General features: G+C 49.9%; 3 protein-coding genes across 3 annotated transcripts in view; 2 read left to right on the forward strand and 1 right to left on the reverse strand.

The window, feature by feature from the left end:
• Window positions 1–277, reverse strand: part of LOC149281889 (protein kinase C alpha type) — a 41,405-nt gene extending 41,128 nt beyond the window's left edge. Inside the window, exon 1 of the mRNA XM_089498807.1 lies at window positions 105–277. Coding sequence (XP_089354933.1) covers window positions 105–277 — 173 coding nt within the window. The remainder of the gene's footprint in view (window positions 1–104) is intronic.
• A 4,478-nt stretch (window positions 278–4,755) lies between these two features.
• Window positions 4,756–8,377, forward strand: LOC149281890 (beta-2-glycoprotein 1-like). The gene is made up of 7 exons (XM_089498808.1): window positions 4,756–4,832; window positions 5,309–5,385; window positions 5,639–5,827; window positions 6,356–6,535; window positions 6,900–7,078; window positions 7,661–7,769; window positions 8,292–8,377. The coding sequence occupies exons 1-7, from the start codon at window positions 4,756–4,758 to the stop codon at window positions 8,375–8,377; spliced, it is 897 nt and encodes a 298-aa protein (XP_089354934.1).
• A 1,741-nt stretch (window positions 8,378–10,118) lies between these two features.
• LOC149281891 (centrosomal protein of 112 kDa-like) overlaps window positions 10,119–17,899 on the forward strand; it is a 30,384-nt gene continuing 22,603 nt past the window's right edge. Inside the window, exons 1-11 of the mRNA XM_089498809.1 lie at window positions 10,119–10,218; window positions 10,515–10,705; window positions 11,206–11,369; window positions 13,251–13,314; window positions 13,764–13,841; window positions 15,340–15,387; window positions 15,678–15,755; window positions 16,690–16,776; window positions 16,973–17,072; window positions 17,188–17,306; window positions 17,457–17,600. Of these exons, the coding sequence (XP_089354935.1) occupies window positions 10,119–10,218; window positions 10,515–10,705; window positions 11,206–11,369; window positions 13,251–13,314; window positions 13,764–13,841; window positions 15,340–15,387; window positions 15,678–15,755; window positions 16,690–16,776; window positions 16,973–17,072; window positions 17,188–17,306; window positions 17,457–17,600 (1,173 nt within the window). The remainder of the gene's footprint in view (window positions 10,219–10,514; window positions 10,706–11,205; window positions 11,370–13,250; window positions 13,315–13,763; window positions 13,842–15,339; window positions 15,388–15,677; window positions 15,756–16,689; window positions 16,777–16,972; window positions 17,073–17,187; window positions 17,307–17,456; window positions 17,601–17,899) is intronic.

The raw sequence follows: 17,899 nt of genomic DNA on the forward strand, positions 1-17,899 counted from the left end.
GGAAATGGTGACATTAGGGGGGCTGCACGCACTGGCAGCAGGGGGAGACACTCGGGCATCCTGCGGACCGGCACCTGTTGCCTGCGTCCTCCTGCCCCTCTCACCAGATGAAGTCGGTGCAGTGGCTGCAGAATGTCGGCTGCTTGAAGAACCTGGCGATGAATTTGTGGTTCTTCACCTCGTGGACGTTCTTCTGCCTCAGGGCCCCTTTGCGGGCGAAGCGGTTGACCACGTCATGAGACGAGGTCGAGTCGTTGTGCTGGAAGACGTCGGCCATGTCCCGGTCCATCGGGGGCAGCTCCTCGGGTCCTGGGCTCCCGGGTCTCCCTGCGCGCACTGACAGCTCCGAGCCCCGGCTTCCTGCCCTACTCCGCCCGTGACGTCACCACACCCGCCCTCTGCGCGGGGACGGGGAGTGGCCCCTGGCGGCAGAGAGCGGCGCTGCAGCCACCAGAGAACGAAAAGGTGCGGTCTGACACTTGGCGGCAGGGAGCGGTACTGCAGCGCCAACCCAGCGATAGAGATGCGGCGGCCCCTGGCGGCAGGAAGAGGCACTGCAGCCCTAGCGAAGAAATATAGCGAGAGAGAGGGGCGACATCTGGCGGCGGAGAGCGGCACTGCAGCGTCCATTTATCCCAGTGGAGGGTATAAATATTTGCAAATATGTTACACTCTTCCAGCCCCGGGGGCAAGTCCACAGAGTGTACATGAGGCGTTCTAGTTATTTCGTGGCAGACCTTGCCCCAGGAGCTTGCAATCGTTTCTATTCAGCCCATAATGTGCCAAGTTTACTGGCGTACAGTGTGATGCATCTGGTAGATGCTGATTCCTGTTCTGTGTCTCTGTAATAAAGCAGATCCCCTTGTTCCTCTAAATATCTGAGCATGATTTATTAAAGTAATTTTCTTTACACAACAAGAAAGAGAAGATGTCCTCTGGGAACTCCCGGCAGAGTCATTCTTCATTTTTAATTTAAATCCGGGATACAAAACCTTCCCCCATAGCTCTGCACCCTGGTTCTGGTGTAAGAGAATCGGCAGGTTTTGCAGCGAAGGAAACAATGTATAAGTGAGCGGCCGCCAAGCGCTGATTTGTGTGTCAGCAATATATTATTTACAGAAACCAAAAGGAGCTTCCTCCCTCTTACCAGTCAGACCGAAAGGGCCCCCAAATCCAAACATGGAACCCCATACCCCTTAGATCAACGTACCCCCGATATTTACACCATGAAGCACCCTTCACTAGACAAACAGGGTCCCTACCGGTGGCCCCAAGATCCTGTCACTATCACCCCTCAAAGAGGTTGTCTAGATGAAAAATAAAATGGGAAAAAAGGAACGTAATGAAAAGATAATAAAGGGACAGAAGTGACGAAACAAAGGAGCAAATGGAAAAGGCTGTTTTTGCCCCTGTTCGTGGTCTGGTGCCATTACTGAGCCCTCCGCACTTCCTCTTATGTTAAACCCTGTGGGTGGCAGCCTTTCAGGGGGTATCTGTATGTGTTCTGGGGTCCTGCTGGAGGTGGGGGGTGAGCCTGTGTATAATGTATAGAACAATAAATAATAATGCATTAGCTAAAAAGGAAGGCTGGCCGCGGGCTGCTAATTACCCCTTCGCTTCCCGGGAGATGAGTCACTGAAAGCCTGGAAAACATACGCAAGGGGGGGATTTATGTGCCGCACGTCAAGCTCTCGGCTCAGGGGCTAACAGGCAGGTGGGGCAGGCTACAAGAGGTTAGGGAAGAGAAAGGTATCCCCGAGGGGGGCAGAAAGGAGTAAACGGCTGGGGCATTTCGTGATCGCAAACACAGAATTTAACAGCAGATGACACCCATTTGGCCCATCTGTCTGTCCGGTCCAGGTGCCCTACGTCTGTCCTGCGCATGTTTAAATGCCCTCACAGGGTTAAATCACGAACACAGAGGAGCGATTTGCTTTGTGGTCGGAGTTCACAGAGAGTGTTTTGGACTAACAGCTCTTCCGGTTAGTATTTGGCTGGACAGCGTGCCCTGTTTCTGTGTAAATGGGGGCCACTAATTGAATATTATTGAGTGGGATGCGTGTGACACCCGGACGGCCCCCACATTATGTGACATCATCACCTGAACTCGTGGTGGTACCTACAGAACCGCAAATTCACCGCATAATGTGTTTGGGATGATGTCACAAATCTCACCGAACGGGAGCCGTGACGATGGGACGGAAAACGCCTTTTATCTGCTGACAAATTCTAGGTTTCTGTGAGTGATTTTGTTACAAATCCAGCCTCTAATCCTCGAATTATTGATTTCTGACGGGTTCAGTTCCCTAAATATGCTTTATTTGCACCCAAATATTAAATCCCCAACCTTTACCGTCGCCCCTTTGGCTGGGGTATCTCGCGTCTGCCATTAATAATTAAATAACTCATTAAACAGTAACCCGTGTTACACAAACACAGACACCCTGTGTAGGGTCATCGGGCACCATCTAATCTCTCAATCAGGACCGTTGGTTAATATTTAAATTAAACGTTATAAAGGAGAAGCCGCAGCCACCGTCCTGCATACCCGGGAAGATGCTGCTCAGATTACTCTGTGGCCTGTGTCTGCTAAACAGTGCTACGGGACAAAAACGTAAGTGTCTGAGACCCTCCAACACTGATTATTCATCTCACCCCAAATTCAACGGCCCCTTGGCCGTTTGCATCAGAAGGGGTTTTATGAGTCACAGGTATGAGGGTATGAAAGGGTATGAAAGTCCCTTATAAACAGCCGTCCCCCGTGGCGAGATTTGTACATAAGGTGGAGAATATGTTGGTGTCCAGAAGATGAACTTAAAGCCACCATTCTCCACGCTGTAGGTTCACTAGATGCCTAGGTTCCCCTTTATAAACCGGACAAGGCACCGGGCAGACACAGCTACCTGAACCAAGTGTTCACAATGTCAGGGAAGGAACGACACCTGTCCCAAAGAGCTCACAGTCATAGATACAGGCCATGTCTGTGGTTCCCACTCCCTGGAACATAATTCTGGTCGTATATCAGCCGGACTTCACTCGCTTTATAATAACGCGTGATATTTACTATTATTCACAATGCACCTGTCCAGCCACCAGGTTTTAGGGGGAGGCGTGGAAGGGGCTGAATGTTGGCTCCATCTTTTCAGTTTTAACCATTTCATGCAGATCAGGGGTGCGCTAAGGGCAGTGCGTATAGTGTTAGAGTGAGTGTGTGTGTGCGTATAAGTGTTTTAGGTGTTTGTATATGTATGTGTTAGAGTGTGTATATATAAATATTTTGTATTAGTGATTGTATGTATATGTATGCGTATAGTGTTAGAGTGTGTATATGTATGTGTATAGTGTTAGAGTGTATATGCATGTGTATAGTGTTAGAGTGTGTATGTGTATAGTGTTAGAGTGTGTATATGTATGTGTATAGTGTTAGAGTGTGTATGTGTATAGTGTTAGAGTGTGTATATGTATGTGTATAGTGTTAGAGTGTGTATGTGTATAGTGTTAGAGTGTGTATGTGTATAGTGTTAGTGTGTATATGTATGTGTATAGTGTTAGTGTGTATATGTATGTGTATAGTGTTAGAGTGTGTATATGTATGTGTATAGTGTTAGAGTGTGTATGTGTATAGTGTTAGTGTGTATATGTATGTGTATAGTGTTAGAGTGTGTATGTGTATAGTGTTAGGGTGTGTATATGTATGTGTATAGTGTTAGAGTGTATCTGTATGTGTATAGTGTTAGGGTGTGTATATGTATGTGTATAGTGTTAGAGTGTATGTGTATAGTGTTAGGGTGTGTATATGTATGTGTATAGTGTTAGAGTGTGTATGTGTATAGTGTTAGAGTGTGTATATGTATGTGTATAGTGTTAGAGTGTGTATGTGTATAGTGTTAGAGTGTGTATATGTATGTGTATAGTGTTAGAGTGTATATGCATGTGTATAGTGTTAGAGTGTGTATATGTATGTGTATAGTGTTAGAGTGTGTATGTGTATAGTGTTAGAGTGTGTATATGTATGTGTATAGTGTTAGAGTGTGTATGTGTATAGTGTTAGAGTGTGTATATGTATGTGTATAGTGTTAGAGTGTGTATGTGTATAGTGTTAGAGTGTGTATGTGTATAGTGTTAGTGTGTATATGTATGTGTATAGTGTTAGAGTATGTATGTGTATAGTGTTAGAGTGTGTATATGTATGTGTATAGTGTTAGAGTGTGTATGTGTATAGTGTTAGGGTGTGTATATGTATGTGTATAGTGTTAGAGTGTATCTGTATGTGTATAGTGTTAGAGTGTGTATATGTATGTGTATAGTGTTAGAGTGTATGTGTATGTGTATAGTGTTAGGGTGTGTATATGTATGTGTATAGTGTTTTGTATATTTGTATATATGTTTATGTATGGTGTTAGAGTCAGTGTGTGTGTGTGTGTGTGTGTGTGTATGTGTAAATGTTTAGTGTATGTGTATGGATGTGTAGTGAAATATGACTAATTAAAGCTCTCCCACCCAGTCTGTTCCAGGCCACGGGAAGTGGATTTTGCCGTTTATAAACCTTTGAAAATATTTTATGAGTTCCGCGACTCTGTCACGTACTCGTGCTCTCCGGGATATGAAAAGGTCTCCGGCAAAGACAGGGCGGTTTGTTTAATGGCCGGGAACTGGGAACACGCAACAATTAAATGCCAGCGTAAGTAACAATTTCTTTTCTGCACACATACTGGGGCAATTCTGGTGTAAAGTTGTGAATGTGGAGCAGTCACCATGGAAACCGGGGGCTTATTCCTGCGGATTGCGTTGGTCAGTAAGCTGATGGCAGAACTGGTTTGGTTTCCATACAGGTAAGCAGTGCCCGAACCCCGGCGTGCTGCCGAAGGGGCAGGTGAGATACAGAGACCTGAGCTACGGCAGCCACATCCACTTCGCATGCAATGAAGGGTGAGTGAGCGGCGCATCCCGGCTTCTCCCTATTCACACGGCAGCGAAAGAGTTAACACCTTCTTACAATATGGGATTAAAATGTGGATGTTTCGCTATATCACAGGAATGTATTAACAGCGATTCTTCAGGGTTGGCTGAGCACAATGGGAGTTGCAGACCCAGGCTGGCACCCTAGACGCTGCTGTATAACCGGATTACCGGGGAACGCAGACTCCGTGCCACAGCCCAGTTCTGTTTCAATAATAATCGTGCAATCCGATACATTTTACCTTAAAAATCCCCTTTTGGCCACAAAATAAAGCAGCGTCGTCCAGACATGCCCCCCCCAACCCCCCCACACACGTGTCATCTCACGCCGGTTCCTGGGTTATTTCAGGTATAATCTGCGTGGAGCCAATGAGAGCCGGTGTACGGAGAGCGGAACGTGGAGCCCCGAGGTGCCGGCGTGCAAACGTGCGTAGATCCTCGGAACGTACAGCCTCCTATTACTTATACTTTATTTATTTACGTTTTAAAGACTTCACATTGTGGGCGATTTACATTTCATTTACCGTGCAGTAATTGGGGTAATCAGGCTGTAAATCTTTGTGTTACGGTATCGGTGATTTCTTAGTTATTTGTCATATGAATAACGGTTATTTAGTGATTTGGAGGTTTTTTAAATTCTTGCCGATTTCTTTATTTGAACTTTTTTTTTCTCTCGCAGCCATTACCTGCCCCCCACCCCCCGTCCCTAACTTTGGCCGTCTCGTCCTGTATACTCCTCGAGAAGGGAATATGTCGCAGTATTTGGATAATGTTACCTATGGCTGCCTGCCCAAATACGCCATGTTTGGGAACGCCAGCGCTTACTGCACGGCCAACGGGACCTGGAGCCACACGCCGGACTGTGGCGGTACGATGTGTGAGCCGGCCGTTTCCCAGGACGCGTTTCACATGCTGCCGAAAGCCCGTTATTATTCTTCATTGTTTTATATATCGCCACCATATTCCGCAGCGCTTCCGCGCGTTCTAGAACAGAGCAGCACCGGGGTAGGAGAGAGGGGCATTGGGGTTTTTGGGCAAACTAAACAGGGACATTTGTCCAGAGTGGCAGATTGAGTATAGAGCACTGTTGGCCAGTGGCCCACTGGGTATTTGCCCCGCATGCTTGATGGAAAGTCTGGGCCTGTGGAGGGCTCTGAAGCCATCACCTCAGTCTGAATCCATCACCTTCCGCTGGTGAAGCCGCTCTGTGTGGCCCCCGAGGCAGGGTCCACCAACTGGGCTTGGGAAGGCTGGACGAGGGGTTTAAACGGCTGCATGCGCATATTTTACCCCCCCCCAGGGGTATGATGTCACCGCCTGCTGCCTCGCACCTGTAATTTAGCTATTATTAATATTAATATTATCATTAATATTATTATGGCGTTATATTACACAGACGTGAAATGCCGGCGTCCGACCGAAATCGAGCACGGGTTCCTGACCTACTCCCCCCCCAGGCTGTACGATTATCAGGAGGCCGTCACGTACGGGTGCAAGCCCACCTACGTCTTGGACGGTCCGAAAAACTCATTCTGCGATAAAAATGGGGAATGGACAGTAAAGCCGAGCTGCAGAGGTAACCCGCGGGTGACGGGGGGCAGACGGCGCTCTGAATGGGTATATTAGTCATATACCGTCCAAGGGCTCGGGAAAGCCATGTGGGGGGTTATTCAGGGGTCCATTTGCCCCCCTATTCCAGCGAGATCCCACCAGCCCCGTCCAATGTGCTCTCCTAGGGGCTGAGATCACAGAATAGACCCAGTGTTGGGGCGACTGCTGCCTGGGCACCGGGGCTGATGGCTTAATCCATCATAAAATAAAGGCAGCCCGGCAGCTGCCTTTCTCTGCCCCTCGCTCTGGATCTGCGGGGGGCCGCTGATCAGTGTTCAGACCGATGCCTCAGCCCAGGGGCGCCCGTTAACGGGATCTTTGTCTTATAGCTCCTTGCCACGTAACCACGAAGAAAGCCACCGTCCTGTACAATGGAAGGAAAACCCGCGTGGATAAGATTTCCGACCAGTTAATCCAGCACGGCGACATCGTTACCTATTTCTGCAAAGACGATAAGGGGGATTGCGCCCACTCGCGGGATTCCATGTGTCTGGACGGCCACTTCACCGTACCCCCCTGCTACAAAGGTGGGCAGCAGCTGGGGGGTCTGTGTGCATACATTTACTTGTAGAGCGCCAGCAGATACCATAGCGTGGTACAGTAGGAGGGGAGTGAAATACAAAATTACATAAAGAAGTACAAGTGAGCTTGCAATCTATATATAGAGGGGTTATGGAGAGAGCCCTTGTTACTGTCGGGTAGTTACAGTCCTGTGAGTCTTACACCAGTTACAGGGCTGCTGGTGGGATTACAAGCTGATGTATCGGGGACTCGTGGGGGGCAGACATGTGGGGGCACAGACCCAACAGGTGGGCTCGTCGAGGACCCCCCATGCCTGAGCACAGCGCGCCGAGGGGTCTCATTACGATCAATCGCAAGGAAAGGGGTAGAGATCCCTCCTCCATGGTTATGTAATGGACGCTGACACCATAAAGCCCGCGTGATAAATAATAAATCTCGCTGGGACTTTTGTTTGTGTCGAGTAGCGGCTAATGGGCCATTATTTGGCGGCTCCATTATCACAGCTCCCGGAAGGGAAGGTGAACGGATCTGCCTTCCAGCTGATTCAGGGCTTTTTTTCTTTCTACAGATCCCGGACTATTCTCTTTCTTTTCCACGGCCCCGCATAAGCTGCCGCCCTGTGCCACGGCTAACGCCACGCTCGCTACGCCACCGCAATAAGCACGCGCTTCTTAGCGGTAAGAGCCCGGAGAGCCTTCAGGTCACTGCGCCGGTATCTGCTTACGTCACAGAAATCTCTCTGCTATATTTTTGCCAATGGAACCATCACCTTTAATCCAAGTTATTATGGTAAAATAAAGACTTGGCTGTCTAAGAGTTCTGTGACTGTCTGAAAGTTCTGTGACTGTCCAAGGGTTCTGTGACTGTCTAAGGGTTCTGTGACTGTCCAAGGGTTCTGTGACTGTCTAAGAGTTCTGTGACTGTCTAAGAGTTCTGTAACTGTCTAAGGGTTCCGTGACTGTCCAAGGGTTCTGTGACTGTCTAAGAGTTCTGTGACTGTCTAAGACTGTCTCCCAATACTCTGATTGGACCCGCCTGCTCCTGCGTAGGTCTGCATGAGGGGAGACCCGGGGGATTTGTAGGCTGAGGGGTAAAGGGGTATCTGCTGTGTTGAGCTTTACAGCATTGCCAGGACGGGGTTCTCTTTAGGGTCACGCTCTAGTGTATAACCCTGTTAGATACCCCCATGTGCCCCTCAGCTGCGCAGGGTGACGCCCTGGCTCAGGGGGTCTGTGTATTAGACGGGCCGATGCCAAATATCTGTGATTACCGAGCCGATGATTAGGCAGGAATCACAGAGGATGTTTTTTGCGTGTTGTGTTTGTGCGTATTGTGTGTGCTGTTTGTCTGCGTGTTGTGTGAGTTGTTTGTGCGTGTTGTGTGAGTGTTTTTTGTCTGCGTGTTGTGTGCGTGTGCTGTTTGCGTGTTTTGTGCGTGTGCTGCCGAGTCCTGCACTAGTTACAAAATAAACATACAGCCAATGAGGGAGAGGAGGCCAGGTGCATGGCGGGAGAGACAGCGAAACACTGCATCCATTCTTACAGCTGAAGGTACCTGAACGACGAGCCTCGCGGAGTCCTGCGGAACTTGGCGGTCTCTGGAGATCTCCTAATAGTCACAGCTCAGGACGTCGGTCAGCGACCAAATCCCTGCGAATCAGAGGAAAAGATCATCTTCCTGAGAACTTGGGCTGCTTTACACGTCGCAGACCAACATGTTAAATACATATATGAGGGAGAAGGGCGCCCACAGCATGGAGTCCACCGGAGAGCCAACTGCATGGAGCCCACCGGGAAGCTTACCCTGCGGGCTCACAGGTCACCTCATTCGTGAATTTGGCATTTTATATCCTAAAATTTGTCAGCTACCCCCCCCCCCCCCCCCCGATCCCCTCACCTGTAAACGGCTTTATGCAGCCACCCGTCTGTGTGTATCGCGTGACATCATCAGCTGGGAATGATGTCATCATTTTTTTAGGAGTGTATAAGCAGACATTCCCGGCACATTCTGGTAACCGCGTCAGTCTGACGATGTTCTAAATTACGGAGAACCCAGTGACGCTACGTAATAAGATATACACGGAACACACTAGAACACGTTATCTAGAACACACGTTCCTCACCTGTGTCGCTAATGTATGGAGGTCGAAGGACCAATAAAAATGAAATGTGTGCTGGTTAAATGAGGTGAAAAGAACACAATCTGAGTAAAAAGAGATTCTGGCGCACAAAGTGATTTTATTGCCATAGCAACCAGTGGTCCAGTCAGGAATGCACCATTGGTTGTTCTGGTGGTGAGAGCACTTTTCAGTTATTGCACCGGAATAAGGATAGCCCCCCCGGGGCAGCTAAAACTCGGTGCAGGACACCTAGTTAACCCTTTAATAGATGACGTCGGCCATGGCAGTCACACTCACCCGCAGTACCCCCGGAGATCCGAAGGGGGCGCAGGCGCACCGCTCGCCTCTGGCAGGAGCTGTCACATGCATCTCCATGGCAACCGCCCGGCGGTTTGGCGGAAGTACGTCACGGAGTCATCTCCTAGGGTGGGAGTTTGAACACAGTCTGCTAGTAACGGGTACGGACCGGGATATTTACTCCCTGCGCTCCTTCCTGTAACCCCTTCCCTGCCAGAGCCCCTGCACCCCGTTACTCTTTCCTGTAACCCCTTTCCTGCCAGAGCCCCTGCATCCCGTTACTCTTTGCTGTAACCCCTTCCCTGCCAGAGCCCCTGCACCCCGTTACTCCTTCCTGTAACCCCTTCCCTGCCAGAGCCCCTGCACCCCGTTACTCTTTCCTGTAACCCCTTCCCTGCCAGAGCCCCTGCACCCCGTTACTCTTTCCTGTAACCCCTTCCCTGCCAGAGCCCCTGCACCCCGTTACTCTTCTGTAACCCCTTCCCTGCCAGAGCCCCTGCACCCCATTACTCTTCTGTAACCCCCTTCCCTGCCAGAGTGTTCGGCCCTGGGCCCCTGTCACAGCTGGTTTTTTTACGCTTGTTGTTCTGTAGATCTCTTGTGAAGCGCGATGGATACTCCGGAAGATACCTGGGAAAGACTGGACACGGAGTTCGACCATTACCTCGTAGATATGAAGCCGTACGTTCTGAAGCTGCCGCAGAAACTAGGTGAGGGCTTTGGGGAGACGTTTTGCACGTTGCATGGGGCCAGCCGGGCCCTCATTCCGTGTGTCTTTTAATGAGGTTGTGCTCGGCATGTGAGCGGGCGAGAGGGATACATGCGATGCTGCATGTGATCAGTTGCTCCTTTTGCCTGTCTCTTTTCCGCGTGTTTCGTTGCGTGTTTCTTTTTGCATGTTTCTCTGTGTGTCTGTTTTTACGTGTCTCTTTTCCGTGTGTTTCTTTTTGCGTGTCACTTTGCATGTGTCTGAATAATTCCCTGTAATCTGTTATCCGGTGATCAGAGCGACAGAGGTGCGCCTTGTGGATCAGAAAGCTGTGCGATCCTTCAGGATCGGGGACGGGAATCCCCGGCAGAAAGAATCGCAACCTTTACGCCAAGCTGCTGCTTCACATGCTGAAACGAGGCGTGTTGGAGGGGCCGTTCACCCAGAGGCCAGATGGAGGACCCCTGAAAACCTTGCCCACTTACATGGTAGGTGTATAGATACCCGCGCGCCACTCCGCTGTTCCCGGCTGTGTCTCGGGACTGCGGGTTGTGTGACTGGTGTACAGCTGGTATTGTAGGGCACGATTGCGGGCCGTCGTCCATCAGCTTAGCGAAAGTGCGTGGTTACGTCGCGCTAAACCCACCGTGCTGACGAGTGGCTCCGCATGCCCACAGTGCCCTGCCTGTCACTCTGTCATGGAATGCATGTAGACGTTCTGTCATGCGGCTGATAGACATTGTGGGCTGTGGACAGGCACACTTGGTGGCCAGACCTGCTGTTTTTCAGTAACCGGCGGCTTAGTCTAATGTCCCGCTAATACATCAGGAACCTCTTATTGTTGGCATTCGTTACGAATACAAACTCAGGGGTCTCCTCTGAGAAGCAGACATGTATTAAGCGCTGCGTAAATTGCTGGCGATATATAAATAAAAGATAACAGTAATAATAATAAATGTATTACTTGATATTTCTGTTTCTTCTGCAGTCCATTTATTTTGATGAGCCGAATTCCACGCGTTTTCAGAGCTCTGTTTCTGAAGGGCCGCCTGACTGGGTCCTGGGAGAACTGGAGGGCAAAGACAGGCGATCAGGGGAGTCGTGGAGGTCGCCTCTCAAGACCGAGGCCGTGTTTGAAACGTCTCCATCCAGGTAAGGCTGCGCTTTCCACCTCGTCTTTAAAAAGCAGAGCACATGGCCGGTCCTCGACCAAGTCGCACCCCGATCTACTGATTGCATTTGGCTTCAAGCTCCTGACATACGGCTCCTGAATCTAAGACGAGACCAACGACTGATTAATTCTAGCAGCTGGAAAAAGGGGCAGATTAGATGCACCGACAGTTTATCCCTGATTGTTTCTGTGAGCGAATTGGTTCCATCTACTGGTTCTGGTAGATAGGTAGATAGATATATAATATATATACACACACACATTCTGTACCAACTTGGCGTTTGGAAGTGGCAGTTTGCTGTTAATATTTGCAGTGTGGGGTTTGGCCACTGGGGGGAGCCGTTATTCTGCGGGTTGTTACTGGTACTCGCTGCCGGAGGACGCAGCTCCATGCTGGGCGATCGGCGTTAGCTGGGCATTGCGAAGCCTCTGTCTGGGGTCTCCTGCATATTATCTATATAAACCCCTCTACATATCTATAGAAACTACTCTAACTCTTCTTCCGTAACCCGGACCCCTCTTGGTTGCCAATTGGTTTGATAAAGTTGAGGCTGGGGAAGCAGATTAAGCGTTGTTCCCAGGTCTGGTCTCTATTCTTGGCCTCTTTCGGTTAGATGCATGCGTTCCTGTCTCTGGTGACGGCCTTTAGTTCCAGATATTGGCAGAGGATGACGGCGAGGGCTTGGTGTAAATCTCTGACCACATATTCTGGGCGACCGCTCGTGGCAGGAGGAACGTCTTGTATCTTCCTCACCTGCAGAGCATTCATCTTTTTCCAGACACCAGGCGTTCGCGATGTAACCTCAAAGCGTTCTCCTCCGCACCCGCAGAGCCGATAAGGATTCTACATTAATTCCGCGACACAAATCTAACAGAAAATATCCCCGGAATGCTAATCCTGTTTCCATGCTGATCATGGCTGTCGCTGGGTGGGCTGGCTGGGATTTATAGGTCTGAACTAGACTCATCCTCCTACTCATAGCAGAATAAGGTTGCCTTAAAAATCAATGTAAAATATAAAGGAATGAAATATGGAGACCTAATAAAAAAATCTTTTTATTTCCACGCTGATATATATTTGTTTGTCGTGTTATTCGTAACGTGTCAGCGTGGTTTCCCTCGTGGGACCTGCGGTCATGTCTGAGAAGTGAACCATACCTGTAAATGGCCCGTGTCTGGATGTGACATGTACCGGCCCTTAACCCTGTGTACGCTGCAGCTTCCCTTTTTGCTCCCGCGCAGGGCGGCTTTTATATATTTCATTTAAGTAAACAGCAGAGTCTTTTTGTGAGATAATCGTTTGGAAACTGTTTTGTTGGATAAACTCTCATAGAATGAATGACGCGGCTCTGGAGGAAGCGCCTCGTGCCCCCATGTTTACATGGGAGATACACACGCTTTATCTCACCCCCTGGCATGACATGAATCGCAAACACACTTCGTGACAGTAGATGTTTCCATGACACGCATTTCCGCAATCGCAGATCGAGGGGCCGAGGGATGCCAACCAGACTCCCTGGGAGGGGCCCGTGTGGCCCCGGGGCGTAGGGCCAAATTCAGGTTCAAACATTGTTTGTTCTGTGGATCGAAAACGTACGGCAATGGTTTGGTGTCAGGTGTAAAGCTCTCAATGCAGTCTTCCCTGCGAATGTTAGTGTTGTTATTTATTGCGTTCTATAGCTCCGTCAAATTCTGTAGCGCAGTACAGCGGCCTGACCCGCGCGGATCCTCTCGCTGTGAGAATGTGGCGGGGTTGGAGATTTGAAAATGCCGTTGAATGTGTGTGTCAGTAAAACGAACGATTAGTACGCAGCGGCCCTGGGCGGCCGGATTGTACAGTGACCTTTCACCTTTCTTTCTAGATTCACGCAGAGGCTGAGCTCAGAACGATGCCCGGGCGAGGAGAATGCGGCCGCGCGGCACACGGTAACCATTGTTGGGCATTTGTCTGAATAACGGATCGGCAGAAGAATAAACCCGGTTGGGCTCAAGCTCCATAACAGTTGTGGTGTTTTGTTTGTACCCCGTGTGAAGGGTTAAGTATTGCCCCTCCGGAGTCATTCGGGCTACGGGGGACGTTAACTCCTTTAACGAGGCGAAAGCTCCACAAAGAGAAGCTGATAACAGAGAGATGACTTTGATCTTCCCAGGAGGTTCTCAGTCCCCTGCGGGCGCTCATCGTGGGGGTCTGTCGCCGAATGAGAATATCGTGGATCCCCAGCTCCCTGGAGCCCGAGTTCACACTGTGCAAATTCAGTAAAAATACACGAAAATGTTCAGAAATGTACATTCTTGGGCTTTTTGTCTTTAAGACGTCTCGTTTTCACGCCGTGTCTGTAATTTTCGGGCTTTTGTTTTCTTGCTTTCACTTTTAGGGCAGCCCTCCTAAAAAGCCGACAGCGAGTTTGGACAACGGCGAACTTGAAGCTCGTCTGAGCAGCTGGAATTTGGGGGTGCGTAACTGTGTACTGAATGTTACCTGGCACAAGGGGTTAAATTCACAGCTCCCTATAAGCCCCCGTAACACTCCAGGCGCTTTAATGCCCGTGGCAGCTGATTGTAACCTTTAGATTAACTTTTAGTCTTTGTATGCAAATGCGTAACGAGATTCACCAGAATCCCCTCTGTGTATTTGCGTTTCCCCCTCACCGGATATTTCTCTCGCTGGATATAAATTCCATAGAAATGAGGATACCGACGGCCCAGCAGCGTTGGTATTGGGGTATTGATCCTGTATGCATGTGCAGAGAGCCCCCTGTTTAATCTGCTGCTGCCCCCCATTCTCTGCCCAACACCTCACCTCACCCGAGCATTTCTTTTATGGTTTATTTGTCTTTTAAATCCCATTCCTCTTGGGGTTTTTTTGATGTTTGCCGTAATTCTATTCCATTTGATGGGTGATTCTCCTGAGATGATGATGTGTCTGTAACTGCAGCCAATCACAAACAGCCATTTAGAGGGTAATCCTCTGGCATTTATAAGGTTAAAAGTTGCATTAAGATAACCACATGCCTTGTCCTTGTGACGTCTCCATAAGGGGACAAAGGCCAGACGGCACCTGAGCCGGCACTTGGTGTGATGGCGCTCGGCGAGCGACTCTGTCCGCCGTTTGATGCCTTTGAATCGGATCCGTTCGTTTGGCCGCGAAGCAGCCCCTTCAGTCTCAGGCTTTGAATGGCGTCTCTGTGATGTCTTTTCAGCGCTCTCATTGTCTGACGCTCTCACTGTTTATTGTGTCTCCGTCCGCTGTGAAGGGTATATGGTCAGAGCTCTGTAGACGATGCTGTGCGCAGAACCATTTACATGATGCTTACAAAAAGCCCGTTGTATAGGAATAGGTTATGTGGGGATTATAACGCTGTATAAATGCATTTCATGTAAATGAATAATTCTGATTAGCGGATCAGACGCTTAATATACATTTTCTGTAGGTTGCTGTGCGGGGGCTGGATCTTCCTCAAGGGCCCAAATGACATTCATGTTTGAACCATTTTTAACTCCAGTTTCCAAGTAACGTTATGGCTCCCAAACCCCGCACCACTCACAATTATCACGAGTTCGCAATATACATCCGTAGCAGGATCTGCCCCTCTACCTGTCGCGCTGCGCTATGCAGCCGGCGATGCCCGTTCCCGTGCTCTGCGGCATGCACTGACTGCCCGTTCCCGTGCTCTGCGGCATGCACTGACTGCCCGTTCCCGTGCTCTGCGGCATGCACTGACTGCCCGTTCCCGTGCTCTGCGGCATGCACTGACTGCCCGTTCCCGTGCTCTGCGGCATGCACTGACTGCCCGTTCCCGGACTGTCCGCCGGCGCCCTTTAAAAAATGTAGCGTGAACGGCAATGATCCATCCTGTCCATTTCTCGTATCTACAAACACAGTGGATACCTCCGGGCGATTTCCCGAAGAGCCGCGGCGATGGTAACATCTCCCAATCTCTTTCTTAACAGATTGAAAACCCAAGGTATTTGCGAGAGAAGCCGATCCCGCGGTCTCTGGTGCGTTCTCGTTAACCGTGTCTCCATAGGGTTGGACACAGCAGACTTTTCATTCATTCATTCGCTTTTCTGTTGTGTGATTTCACCGCATTGTCGCTTACTAAAACGGCTGCGTTTCGGATGACGGCTCCGGTGCCTGTAAAATGACTGATAATGAAGAATTAACCCATTTCATTCTGAATGCAGCTGTGGCCCTCCGGCTCTCGATGAGTTACAGCATCTCGCAACCGGGGGGGCTGAGGTGGGGGGTTACTGGCCTAGACCTAGCTTTGTTTTTCCCTGTTTTTCAGCTTTCTGCAAAGTCTGGATTGGGGAAGATCGACAGTTTTCACGATGAGCAGGCGCTGCCACTCTTACATAAAAAAGAGGTATGTCTCGTAGGATGAGAGCGACGCTCTCGTACAGCACTGAGTACCGGGGCCATCCTCTGGGCTCGGAGCGCATGTAACCTGCACAGAATGCCTCGGCCCTTTAATGCACCTGATATAATGTTACTAGCCGACATAATGAAATGGTTGTATGGTTTTGAAGCTGATACTGGGCTCGAGGTCACTCGGCGGCCAGCCCCGGAAGTCGCAGGGTCACGCGTGTTATTGCAGCTAAGACATCTCCTGTTAGAGGCTTGGGATGTGTCGGCAGCGGGCGCGCGGCTCTCCCTACGCAGGGACGACTTATTGTATCACGCAGAGTTTGGCTACCGTGCTTGCCATAAAGAAGCTGCCATAGGAATTATTCAGATCGAGAGCCAGCCAAGAGCCAAACGGCAGCTCGAGGTAGCCGGCGAGCCCTCGGTGTCTCGGCATCGCACCCACAGCCTGTTCTGATTATGTCATTCCTATTATAAGCAGATTGTTAAAGAGAAACGGTGGCTTTCGTATACTGTGAGGTCACAGCGTGTCATTACGTGACCGCGTGGATGCGGTTTTATTGCATGTTGCAGAACTTGCTCTACTTTGTCGTTTAATGGCTGCATGCGCGACAGAATGCCAAGAACGTCCATTCAGCTGCTGTACAGAGAGGAGCAAAATCAGCCTTGGCAGTCAGGATACCGGCCCCCGGGGTCAGGCCAGGCACACGCTTGGCCATATGTTTGTAGTGGCCCCTCATTGAGTTCTCAGCCAACCTGATTTTAAAGGTACTGTTCCACTAACTGTGCTGAACGTAACCTTTTAGAACTAAATGCAGCATTAAAAAAGTTGCTGCCCACGTTAATTAAGTGATTTGCGCCCCCGTTACGTGACTGTGTGGTTTGTGCCCCGTTACGTGGCTGAGTGATTTGTGCCCCCCGTTATTTCTGTATAGGTTGACATGAGAATTAAGGTAACGGAGGCCAGATTTCACGAGGAGAAGCTGAGGATGCAGCAGAAGCACGATGCGGATGTGCAGAAGGTAAGGGGGCTCCGCAGACGATGGGGTCTCTGCCTGGTACCGAGCAGTCGGCTTCGTGACACGTGGCAAATATGGAGTTGTGGTCTGTCCACCTTTAGTTGTTCCCCTTTTTTATGTGGTCTTTCTATGTATTAAAAAGTGAAATGCTGTGAGAATACTCCCAGCACAGGTGGTAATATCCTTACGTCTCTTTAAGATTCTGGACCGGAAGAATAGTGAGACGGAGGAATTAAAGTCCATTTATAAAAGCAAACAGGAGGAGAGCGAGGAGACCATCCGGCAGCTTGAGAAGAAAGGTGGGCTACGGATGTAATGGGACGAGGGTCACGTCCTGATAGCTGCTCACATCACCCACATCCGTACCCTGTTCATATGACGCCCGGCTTTTGTTTTACTTTGTTCCGATTGCAGTCCAGACCCTGGTGCGCGAGTGTCAGGTCATCCGAGAGAGCAAAGAGACACAAATTACCGAGCTGAAGATAATGTGCGAGCGAAGCGCGGACTCGCTGAGGAACGAGTGGGAGAAGAAGGTGAGGACCACCCGGGTTACCCCAAAATCAAAGATCATCAGACCCTGGCTGTCGGGGAGGGCCGTCGTAATCATTTAATATACCTGGGTTGGGTTTGGGGGCGGTTTGCCGGAGTAAGCCCCTCAGGAACTGGTTTGTGATACCGTGCAGCTTCACGACGCGATGGCGGGCGCCGAGCGGGAGAAAGTCGAGCTGCAGAAGAAACACACGGAAAACATCCAGCAGCTGCTCGACGAGACAAACGCTCGGCTTCTCAAGATGGAGTCGGACTACATGGCGCAGACCAAGGCAACGGTGAGTCTTTGCCGTGTGTTGCTTCCGCCGCGTTGCCGCGCTCTGATGCTGGGGGCGTTTAGGGATAACTTACTGAGTAACGGATCAATTCCGTCTCTCCGTTACCCACCCTTTCCGTGAACTCGGACCCCTGGCGCTGGCGTAAAGCCCCGGCTGGTGACTTGGGGTCCGTTCTGCTGTAGCAATAGTCATCCTCCTGTCTCTCAGCGTTAGGATCGTCTCCTCGCACATCATGTTGGGTTAACTTCCCCACCAATAACATGAATGCGGCCCTGCTAGCGGAATCATTCACCCCCAGC

This window comes from Sceloporus occidentalis, unplaced genomic scaffold (genome assembly GCF_023333645.1).
Source record: "Sceloporus occidentalis isolate IW3139 unplaced genomic scaffold, rSceOcc1.0.p SCAF_126, whole genome shotgun sequence".
In the NCBI taxonomy this organism is placed as follows: Eukaryota; Metazoa; Chordata; class Lepidosauria; order Squamata; family Phrynosomatidae; genus Sceloporus; species Sceloporus occidentalis.